This window comes from Rattus norvegicus, chromosome 3, assembly GCF_021556685.1.
Source record: "Rattus norvegicus strain SHRSP/BbbUtx chromosome 3, alternate assembly SHRSP_T2T, whole genome shotgun sequence".
Taxonomy (NCBI): Eukaryota; Metazoa; Chordata; class Mammalia; order Rodentia; family Muridae; genus Rattus; species Rattus norvegicus.
In genome coordinates this window covers 58,943,610-58,956,126 of record NC_141536.1, presented here as the reverse complement: position 1 = coordinate 58,956,126, position 12,517 = coordinate 58,943,610, and the positions used below count along the sequence as shown (strand labels likewise).

At 38.5% G+C, this 12,517-nt stretch overlaps 1 protein-coding gene across 2 annotated transcripts in view; it reads right to left on the bottom strand.

Moving 5' to 3' along the window:
- Window positions 1-12,517, bottom strand: part of Mtx2 (metaxin 2) — a 61,974-nt gene extending 49,457 nt beyond the window's left edge. For both annotated transcript variants that reach the window (NM_001429822.1, NM_001008286.2), the window contains 1 exon segment: window positions 12,305-12,517. In NM_001429822.1, the coding sequence (NP_001416751.1) occupies window positions 12,305-12,344 (40 nt within the window). In that variant the 5' untranslated portion in view covers window positions 12,345-12,517.

Below are 12,517 nucleotides of genomic sequence, written 5' to 3'. Positions count from 1 at the left end.
ACTGTAAAAGGGGAAATAGTAAATATCTAATATTGTTGAAAGAATAAAGTGGGAAGCAGAGACAGGGATCCCAGGAACAAGTCCAGATTAGCCATAGGCATTATTGGTGAGCTTCCGTTTACACTGAGAGAAGCCCTGAGAAGTAAGGTGAACAGCAGTAAGGACAACAGAGGTCTAGAACATGATCAAGAACATGAATGAACACACACACACACACACACACACACACACAGAGACAGAGACAGAGACAGACACAGAGAGACACAGAGAGAGACAGACAGAGGCAGACAGGCAGACAGACACAGAGACATACAGGAAAGAAGGAAAGAAGGAAGGAAGCAAAGAAGGAAGGAGGGAGGGAAGGAGGGAGAGGGAGGGAAGGAGGGAAGGAGGGTAGAGGAGGAGAGAGGAGGGAGGGACAGAAAGCTGATCTGCATAGCAGTTACATTATTCTAAAAGACAAAATCCAATTGATTCATTTCATTTAACATAACTTAAATCTTTGACTGCAGACAGACCAATAAAGTCAATTAGCTATGGTACAAAAATAATCTAGACAGTAAGTTGAAATATAAATACTTATCTTTAATCTGTAGTCCATGATTTCTAAAAGACGAGCAAATGGCAATATGGAGAAATCTTTTAGGGGAGTATGATTTAATTTTAGGACTCAACTTGTTTGGATCAAAGGCTACTGAGAGAACTATTAAGGTGTGATTTGTGAATGTGTCTGTGAGGGTGTTTCCAAAAGAGACTGGTAATTAAGTATTTCCCCATCTCAGCTAAGGGACCAGAGGGAATAAAAATTTGACATAAAGGCCAAGCCCACTGTGGGTGGTACAGTCCCTGAGCAGGTAGTCTTGGATTGTATAAGAAAGCCATGGGGATCTTTCCAGCTTCTGGCTATTATAAATAAGGCTGCGATGAACATAGTGGAGCACGTGTCTTTTTTATATGTTGGGGCATCTTTTGGGTATATGCCCAAGAGAGGTATAGCTGGATCCTCAGGCAGTTCAATGTCCAATTTTCTGAGGAACCTCCAGACTGATTTCCAGAATGGTTGTACCAGTCTGCAATCCCACCAACAATGGAGGAGTGTTCCTCTTTCTCTGCATCCTCGCCAGCATCTGCTGTCACCTGAGTTTTTGATCTTAGCCATTCTCACTGGTGTGAGGTGAAATCTCAGGGTTGTTTTGAGTTGCATTTCCCTTATGACTAAAGATGTTGAACATTTCTTTAGGTGTTTCTCAGCCATTCGGCATTCCTCAGCTGTGAATTCTTTGTTTAGCTCTGATCCCCATTTTTTAATAGGGTTATTTGTCTCCCTGCAGTCTAACTTCTTGAGTTCTTTGTATATTTTGGATATAAGGCCTCTATCTGTTGTAGGATTGGTAAAGATCTTTTCCCAATCTGTTGGTTGCCGTTTTGTCCTAACCACAGTGTCCTTTGCCTTACAGAAGCTTTGCAGTTTTATGAGATCCCATTTGTCGATTCTTGATCTTAGAGCATAAGCCATTGGTGTTTTGTTCAGGAAATTTTTTCCAGTGCCCATGTGTTCCAGATGCTGCCCTAGTTTTTCTTCTATTAATTTGAGTGTATCTGGTTTGATGTGGAGGTCCTTGATCCACTTGGACTTAAGCTTTGTACAGGGTGATAAGCATGGATCGATCTGCATTCTTCTACATGTTGCCCTCCAGTTGAACCAGCACCATTTGCTGAAAATGCTATCTTTTTTCCATTTGATGGTTTTGGCTCCTTTGTCAAAAATCAAGTGCCCATAGGTGTGTGGGTTCATTTCTGGGTCTTCAATTCTGTTCCATTGGTCTATCTGTCTGTCTCTGTACCAATACCATGAAGCTAGAAAGAACCCAGATGTCCTTCAACAGAGGAATGGATACAGAAAATGTGGTACATCTACACAGTGGAATATTACTCAGCTACCAAAAACAATGACTTTATGAAATTCATAGGCAAATGGTTGAACTGGAAAATATCATCCTGAGTGAGGTAACCCAATCACAGAAAAACACACATGGTATGCACTCATTGATAAGTGGCTATTAGCCCAAATGGTTGAATTACCCTAGATGCCTAGAACAAATGAAACTCAAGATGGATGATCAAAATGTGAGTGCTTCACTCCTTCTTTAAAGGGGGAACAAGAATACCCTTGGCAGGGAAGAGAGAGGCAAAGATTAAAACAGACACAGAAGGAACACCCATTCAGAGCCTGCCCCACATGTGGCCCATACATATACAGCCACCCAATTAGACAAGATGGATGAAGCAAAGAAGTGCAGGCAGACAGGAGCCGGATGTAGATCGCTCCTGAGAGACACAGCCAGAATACAGCAAATACAGAGGCGAATGCCAGCAGCAAACCACTGAACTGAGAACGGGACCCCCGTTGAAGGAATCAGAGAAAGAACTTGAAGAGCTTGAAGGAGACCCCTTATGAACAACAATGCCAAGCAACCAGAGCTTCCAGGGACTAAGCCAATACCTAAAGACTATACATGGACTGACCCTGGACTCTGACCTCATAGGTAGCAATGAATATTCTAGTAAGATCACCAGTGGAACAGGAAGCCCTTGGTCCTGCTAAGACTGAACCCCCCGTGAACGTGATTGTTGGGGGGAGGGCGACAATGGGGGGAGGGTGGGGAGGGGAACACCCATAAAGAAGGGGAGGGGGAGGGATTAGGGAGATGTTTGCCCAGAAACCGGGAAAGGGAATAACACTCGAAATGTAAATAAGAAACACTCAAGTTAATAAAAAAAAGAAAGAAAGAAAGAAAGAAAGCCAGGGGGAGCAAGCCTGTTGGGAGACAGACCATTCCAAGGCTTTCTCAGAGGTTCTGATAAATACAAATGGAACTTTGGCTCTCTGTCCTTGCCCAGGGGCAGATCTGATAAAGGCGGGAATCTGGCTTTCCCCACTGAAGGGCTGTGGTAAAGTCCTAAGGCAGCTGTGCCTGGTTCTTTGCCAACGTTGTTTATTTCGCTTTCTGCTGACTTCAGCCCATTTCTCCCTTATAAAAAGACATATAAGACACTGCACTTACTAAACTTGCATAAGCATAAGTCACCAGCTTGTGCTAGACCTCCTTATTCCAGCTTCTTCTCTTCTCTATCTCCTCATCCCTAGTCCTCCCTTTCAACACCTTATCATGAAGGACCCTTATTCCTGTGGGCTCAGGTCACAAGCCAATAAGCAGCATTCCTCCATGCCAGTTCCTGCCTCCAGGTTCCTACCCTGAATTTGTCCTTGACTTCCTGATGGTGGGCTATAAAATATAAAATAAAATAAACATTCACCACCATACCACAAGAAAAAGAAATGGAAAAGATTCATATTCCCTTCCACCCTCTTCCTTCTTTTGCCTGCCTCCTGCCCAGGGACACCAGAACTACAATCGTTGGACTCTTGAGACTTACTGTCAGTCATTTTGTGGGTTCTCTCAGCCCTTCAGTCTTGGACTGAAGCAACAGCTTCTCTGGTTTTCAGAACTTCAGATTTGAACTGAGTCCATCTCAAGTTCTCCAAGTTATAGACAGTCTGTGTAAAACATCTCATCCTCCAAAATCAAATAAGCTAATTCCCCAAATAAATTCCCTCTCACATATTCATGTCTACACCTGTGCCCACTGACTTTCCTCATCTGTAGAACACTAATACAGAGGAAAATCTATAAAGAATAATTCATTACTCCAACTGAAGAACAACAAAAAAACAATTACTAGTTAAATAGTTTACATATTATAACTAGTTCTCATCACTGGCCAAATTAGTATCTTTAACTGATAATGATAATAGTAAAAACAATGACAACATAATAACTCTTTAATAAAACATGCAAATCAAAGAAATTACTTATATTTCAAGATGACCATAAGCTTTTGTTTGCTTGTTTTTGGGTTTTGTGGTGCTGAGGACTGAACCCTGTATTCTACTGGGTCTTTAAAAAAATTTTTTTTTCATTTATCATGAAGACTAATAAGCAAAGGTAGCTAACAAATGGCCAAATAATTAGTCAGCAATCAGTAACAACAGCCTTTTAATGATAAGCAGATAAAATTTATAAAGTTTTAGCCAATGCTTAGGTTGACCATATAATAAAATATATGTGAAAAGAAATTCTATTATACCGAAGAATGTTGTATTCAATAGAATAAATATACACCAAAAACCTTTTCTTTAATCCAAGGGCAAATTAAGTTTTAAAGAAATTTCTGTGGTTTAGGAAAGTTCTTAGTGATAAAAATATATAATTAGCACAAAAACACACAATGAAATGCATTTTATGACTTCTATTTTGCTAAATAGTTACAGTTAATGGAAATTGTCATGACAAAATGACTTTTTTATGAAAAGAGCCTTCATTACTAACCCATCAAATTTCATTTTTATTACTGATGTAAGAAAGTTCAAAACCATGATTCATTTATAGACTATACAAAAATAAGAAAAGAGTTCAAGAATAGAGGGTCATTTACAAAGCAATAAAAAATTAAAGCATGAATTTTTCTTACTGGCAAGGCGAACATTCTCTTCCCCCATATAAATGAGTTTAGCTAAATTTACTGAATATTATAACTTCTATCTTTAAAACAAAATGAAAAGTCTGAATTTTCAATCTCTTATCTATCTCATATCTTCTATCTAATAACTACTTCTCAAGATATTTTTAAATGTTTTAGAAATGTTAAGACATTTGGTGATGTTTTCTTTCAATTTTCACTCAAATACAGAAAGCTTAAGCTAACATTAATAACTCAAAAGCATCCACAGAAATGATACTGACAAATTTAAGAGAGTACCCATCACCAAAATCCTTTAAGCTAAATCGCTCAAAATTATGGAGCTGTGGGTATAGCTGAGTGATAGAGTATTTGCCTAACATACTCGGGGCACTGGGTCCCATACCAAACACATCATAGAAAGAGGAGTTATTTAAGAGTATCAAACTGTAATAGAACTTACAAGAAAATTAAAATTGACATTACCTCAACTGCAAACAATTTTCAATAAACATGTCTTTCAAAGAATCTTAGCAACATATTAGAATTTCCAAAGGGAGCAAAGCATTGCCTTTAAGAATCTGGTTTGCGGGGCTGGGGATTTAGCTCAGCGGTAGAACGCTTGCCTAGTAAACGCAAGGCCCTGGGTTCGGTCCCCAGCTCCGAAAAAAAGGAGAAAAAAAAAAAAAAAGAATCTGGTTTGCAATATATTCATGAATACGTAGGACCAAATAATAGGCCATACTTCTGTCAATCAACGACATGTTGCCTTTCATCTGGAGTATAACCTTATTTTGTCTGTTTGCCTTCACCACCTGCCCCTTCAATATCAACTTCACAGCTACCAACATGGTAAGTTCCATGATACAATACTATCTATATGACTGATAATGAAAAAATGATTATCTAAAATATGATGGCCAGTTCAATAACTTCTCAGTAATTCTTTGGTGCCTTCCTCAATGCTATTGGGAAATCCTCAGAACACTGAGTAAAAACAACTAAGAAAATATTTCATTTTAAAGAACAAAACAATTGAATGCATTGTTCTCAGCACATTTAAATTATTAATGCATTTCCTCAATTATCTGTTGTAGTTTTCATCATTCAATACTTTGAGAGCGCAATATGGTCTTATCGACAGTAGCATCACTGCCCTTTCATACCAAAATTTTTAAAAATTTAAAAAATAAAAACACTCTTTTGGTGGTACTGAACATCAAACTCAGGTCTTGCATGTGAAAATGTTCTTCCCCTGTGCTATATTATTATTACACTCCTACCAGTATTGTAAGATTATTTTACCCTCTATTTTACCATTTATCTCAGCCTCTAGAACCTTTCTTGGTGTGATGTCCTGTACTAAGATGAGGAAAAACAGAACAAAGCATACTTTATTACAATATAAAAACATTTTTAAAATATGCCTGATTTTGTGTGTGTATGCATGTCTATGTTTAATGTTTGGGATCAAACCCAGGGTCACCCACATGATAGGTAAATGGATTACCACTGAGCTACATTTCATCTAAGTGTAAAAGAGGAAATTGTAAATGTCTTCTAAGATTTTTGAATGAAGTTGGGATATTAAGTATCCTAGTCCCCATCGCATGGGAAGCATAGATGACTAGCCAAACTATCATCATTAATGAGTTAAAACATGCATGTTTAATGCCACTTATTTTCAAGATACTTACTTACATTTAGGGACCTATTCATGCTCAGGTATAAATAAACAAACCAGAAACTTACGTTAGGAACGTTTGTCATTTGAAAAAAATAATGAAAATTTAAAATACAGAGATTGTTTATAAAATTTTTAAAGGGCTGGAGGGATGTCTCACCAGTTAGGAGCACGGTAAGGAGTTCTTCCAGCACTTAAATGACAGCTCATAATGTCTGTAACTCCAGTCCCAGGGGATCCAACACTATCACACTGACATACATGCAGGCAAAACAATGCCCATAATAAAATAAAATACATCTTTTAAAGTTTTTAGCAGATTCAATATCCAAGACCATGTTTTATCCTTTTAAAATTCCAAATCTAACCTGTAATAATCTAGAGAACCAACTGTTCCTTCAAAGTCATAATTTATTGTTCTTTCCATGTTACTTGGGTAAGAATAATTCAAATTCCTCTTCTACTTTAAGAAATTTATCCCACAAATGCAAGCACCATTGCAAAGAGAAAAATCATATACACCTTCGATGGCTTTGGCACATATCAACTTGACCAAACTGACCTGCCAAATTCTCTTTTTTCTCTCTCTAACACAAGCTACCAGAAATATTACACAATAAGTGGTGGAAAAGCAAAGCAAGACCAAGGGCCATTGTGATGCATGCAAAACAACTTCTCCTGGTTATTCTAGTGTAGGTGCTGCTGAGAAGGAAACCAAACAACTGAAATCCATAGTTTTAAAAGCTTTTAAAAAAGCCTTTTAAAACTTTTAAAAGCCCTGTAAGAAAGGGACTAAGTCCTCCCTGAGATCACACATTACAAATAGCACCTGGTCCCAAAATGCTTTCCTGTCCTCCTAGATCCCTTGGTCCTAACAGTGCTTTTCTCATTTTCTATGTGCTTGGTCAGCCATGCAACGGCACGAGCTGGTGTGGGTATTCTTGTGTGCAGAGCATCTGCTGTCTCCAACCTTTCATTTATACTGACTGATGAAACATCCCCCAAACCCCAGCACTCGGAAGCATAAGCAAATGCAATTCTTTTAAGTTCAAGGCCAGTCTGGTCTACATTGTAAGATCCAGGCCAAACTGCAAGGCTGCTTAGTGAGCCCTCTCTCAAAAAAGCAAAACAGAGCAAACAAAAAAAAAAAAAAAATCCTAAAAACCCATTGGTTTTTGGGTTTTCACAAGTAAATTATGGTTTCTTTACTACAATGAAATACTACATAGCCATTCAAATATGACAGAAAGTAATTTCATCATAGACATGAGAAGAGATCCCATTATATCATATGACAAAAGAAATGCACCCTCTGTATTACCTATGCCTGTATTTTTAATTTAGGAGAAAGAAATGATAGATTTGCTCAGCAAAGTTTTGAATATGAGATGGGATTTTAAAGTCTTAATTTTGGCAGCAGGCTGTCAGGTGATTTTTCACTCCTTATAGTTCTCTGTATTATTTTCGTTTTTCTATAATGACCATGGATCTTACTATTATTATTATTATTATTATTATTATTATTATTATTATTATTTAAAAAAGAATCTCATTTGACAAGGAAAAACTGTCCTAGTCACACACACACTCAAATGGCGTTGAGTCTTAAGAAGGAACCAGAATTGTTGACGTGGCCATATCAAGCAGACAACAGTGTGTGCTAAAGGTGGACATTACAAATACTTTAGAAAGTCTAGAGGTTCAGGAAGGGAGTGACAAGAGCGGAAGCTAAAGTAGCAGACCTGGACTTAGTTATAGACAGGCTTTTACCACTTAGCCCTACTGACGTTGGGAAACCAAGGAAGGTGTTGAACCTAGAAGTCACAACCAATATTTTACGAAAATAAAACTTTACAAAGACAACAATCCCACTGAATCAGAATGGGAGCTGTGAGCCAGAGGTGCACTGCTAGGAAAGAGACAAAGAAAGCCCTAGGAGTAAGTTTACCATTACTCTAACAGAACATCTGCGATAATCAACTTACAAACAAGAAAGGCTTGTCTCTGCCTCAGTTTAGGAGGTTTTGGTTCACAGTAGGGCAGACTCACTGCTTTGGACCTGTGGTGAAGCAGGTGTATCTAAATAAAACTCTTCACGGTGGAGACACAGCAAAAGGGATGATGGTCTCGCAACCAGCACCTCTTAAACTTTCTACTTGAAGAAATGCCACAAGTTCCCAATGCCACAGAGGGGATCAAAACTTTGGATAACATGGGTCTTTGGGGAACATTGCAGATCCACACTAAAGCAGCTTGCATAAATATGCCCTTTACAAATCAGTCTCTTGAGGCAGGCAGTGCAGAAATATCACTCACACACACACACACACACACACACACACACACACACACACACACACAGAGAGAGAGAGAGAGAGAGAGAGAGAGAGAGAGAGAGAGAGAGAGAGAGATCACAGATACCAGCTTAACATTAAGATGCCTTAAATGTTTCCAGAAGAAATATCAACATGTGTGCTAGCTCATGACCACTGGGAGGAAGAATAACCGAACTACCATATATATTAGATATTTATCAGTTACAAAAAAATCATAATTATTGTTAAAACAGAACTATGTAAACATGTATCTCTACCCTACAGGTTAACCTCCTTCTAAGAATGCTAAATCATGACCCAAAACAAAATACTGTGGATAGCTATTGGATCTGAGTTACATTTATAAATCACTTAAAGGTCAAGGTTAAACCCAGATTTTCTTTTTTTTCTGTTCCTAAGTAAAGTCTTTTAATTTGAAAATGTATAGTTGTTTAAATTACAAAAGTAAAACAGGCTCACTAAGGTAATTCAAATAAATCAGAAACACAGTTCCTCCATCTTCTACCGACAGTTTATATTTTCTTGAAACTCCTGAGGAGAATTAGTTGAATTGTTCTAATTGTTTTTCTTTGCTCAGGTAAACATATACCTGCCCATACAGAATCTATTTAATAAGTTCACACAGGGTGTATATCATACTAAACTTTCCTAGCTTGAAAGCTAACATATTATCACATCTCTTAACTATCAGTGTCTGTAAACACCCAAGTATACATATTTATAAATGTATTTTATTATTATTTTCCCCCTACCAACACCACCAAGCCAAGATCTCTCTATACAGCCCAGACTATACTGGAACTGGCAATCCTCCTGCCTCTGTTACTATTACAAGTGTTTATCACCATGCCAGAAATAAATTTGCTTTTTCAAATGACAAACATAATATTTTTAACATAGGTACATAATGTATAAAGAGTAAATCAAGCTACTTAACGTGTCTATCATCAATCATCAACTTTTCTGTGATAATATTAAAAATCTATCCTTTTGGCTATTTTGAAATATACATCTGTGCTGGTAGGTTTCTGTCAAGTTTTCACAAACCTAGACATATTCTGGAAGAGTGAACTCAATTGAAAAATTCTTCCATCAGACTGGCTGTGGGCAAGTCTGTAGGGCATTTCCTTTATTAATGGTTGGTATCCGAGAGTCAGTCCAGTTCCCTGTGGGTGCTGTGCTACCCCTAGGCAGGTGGTCCTGGGTGGGTTTATAGAAAGCAGGTTAAGAATGCTACAGAGAACAAGCCAGGAAACAGTGGTCCTCCTCCTCTATAGTCTCTGCTTGAGTTCCTGCCCTAGCTTCCCTTCATGATAGACTATGGTTCAATTATAAACTGAAATACACCCCACCTTCCCAAGTTGCTTTTGGTCACACAATAGAAATCTAAGAAAGATGACATTACTTCCACCTGAAGTCACCATGAAAGGAAACAAACAACAACAAAACATGCATGCGTCTAAATGACTCATATAGAATGGACTCAATGGAAGAATTGCTCCTTGTCATGGATATCCAGCATGCCTTTTGTGTATATGCCCATCTCTTTGATCCATTCATCTACTGACAAACACCAGGTTTGCTTTCACATCTTGGCTACCATGAATAGTGCTGACAATGAGGTACACACACCTCTCTGACAACTCATCTATTTTAGATACTGAATCAAAACTGTTGGATTGTTATAGCATAATCTGATATACATCTGGGACACTCTTATTTTTTTACTATCAGAAATAATGAAGATTATTGTATAGTTCTTTTAAAAATTGGACCTCAAATTTCTACTAAATAAATCCACATAAGGGTGATTTCTGGATTAAAGTATAACATTTTAGCAAATATTGCTGTTTACTCTCACTATAGGTTAGAAAGTAATGTTTCTCTGTAAGTCCTTGACAGTACTAGAGCTTAGCATATTCCCTTTCGCCTAAATAGAAGGATGGTCAGTTATTTGTGGAGCCCATCTTTCCACCTGTTCACTTTCTATCTGTATTTCTGCTTTTATAAAATACTTATTCAGATTTTTTTGCCTTTCTTTTGGGAGTTTTTTTAATAATTAAATGATTTTCTTATTCTATGTATATATTTATGGTGTAGGTGTTATTGTTGTTGTTTGTTTTACTTCAAACATGTTCTCCTTATAAAGCCCAGGCTGGCTAGCCTCAAGCCTGCAATATGCTCTTGTCTCAGCCTCCCAAGTGCTTATGACTACAGGCAAGAGCCCCACCCCCAGCTCTCCATGGTGTTTTTTAACATCAAAAACTTTCCATATTCTTATACAACCATTTCTATTATGGAGTGTATACTCTATGTTTTGCTTAGAAACTCCTTCTGCTATCCAATATTATTAAAATACCTTATATTTATCCTTGTTTTTTACTAATTATTTTATTGTAAGTTTGGGTTACATTTAAATCTTTAATACATCTAGAATTTATTCATGCAATACTTTGACTTAGGAGCTGTTCCAATACTATTTACTATTTACTGAATTACCTATCTTTAAATGCTTCCTTCTGGTACAACAGATCGCTACAAACAACCTAAGACAACATAACAAAATTCCTGGAAATTTGTAAACTTCACTAACTGAGGTAGAATTCTGAACTTATTAAAGTTTAACAAATATCATTCCTCGTTTTCTTATTGAAGAGAAATCACACATTGGAATATATAAATTCAGAATGTGAACATTCACTGTAAAATGATTTATAACACAGCATCGGGCTAAATTAAACCACTTATCTCACTTCATAGGCCTAACTTTTTCAACCTAAGTGATAAAATCAGAAACAAAATAACCATTACTTGAAATCTCAGTGTTACTTACTCAAGTCACAGGTTTTTAACAGAACTGCCAGGTACTAGGATACAATGGAGAACAAACAAGCACCCCTGCTTTCATGTAGCTTACAATATGTCTTCTATCCTCTCTCCTATAAAATGCTACTTTAAAGGAAAAAGGAAATCTGTTCACACAAATTCAATACAGTGGAAAGCATTTGGAAATGTTGATAACACATTATACTTTTCATTTCCAATATACTAACTTATACCAAATATACCTGTTTATCTTAGTGATTATCTCCTTATTCACACGCTGAAAACACTATTGGAGTTAATTAACATTCATCCATTAACTCTTCTTTCTCTATCATAGCCACTTTCAACAAAATAAAAACTTCAATATGAAATATACATATATATATATATATTTACAAGCTGGAACCACAAAGTCAAAGATGCCTACTTTCTTTAAACTGCCTGCAAATTAAGAATAGTTCAAGAATCCTACAGACTTTGCAAATGGCTTGGAGAAGAACTTCGGAGACCCATCAACAACAACAGGTAAAGAAGGGCGGCTCAAGAGGGACAGTCTCCTTAAACTTGAGAACCCAAGACCAGAGAGGCTGCCCCTCTCCCACAGAAGCCTTGGGGGAGGCGAGGGCTGAACCTGTAGCCACGCCCCCACCTCAACGCTAACCCCGGGCCTCTTCCACACACAAACACACACAAACCGCTGCGATAGGGAACAAAGCGCAGCGGAGGGAATGTGGACAGGATTCTGTCCCCGCAGGGTGACCTTGGCCATGTGCCCTCAGTTTCCTCATCCGGAAAGTGAGGCCAAGCCTTATGGCCGCCTCCACACGGGCTGTGGGCTCAACACCCTTGACCCACGGCTGCAGGGAAACTCCAGCCCTCACCCCACGCGGATCCCCGTCGCCTTCCCCGTCGCCCAGTCTGCGCCCACACGGGTTACCTGCGATCTGGGAGACGAACGCTTCCGCCACCAGAGACATGTCGGCTGCGAGGCCCTGCGCGCGCGCCTGAGCTCCGCAGCCCTCGGCTCCCTCCTGCGCGACCTCGGCGGCCCGCCGCAGGTAACGAGCTTCGCTGGGCCAACGCTCAGACTCGCCGAGCTCACCTCAGCAGTAGCGGCCAGGCCCACAAGGTTACCGCCAGGCCGACAGAG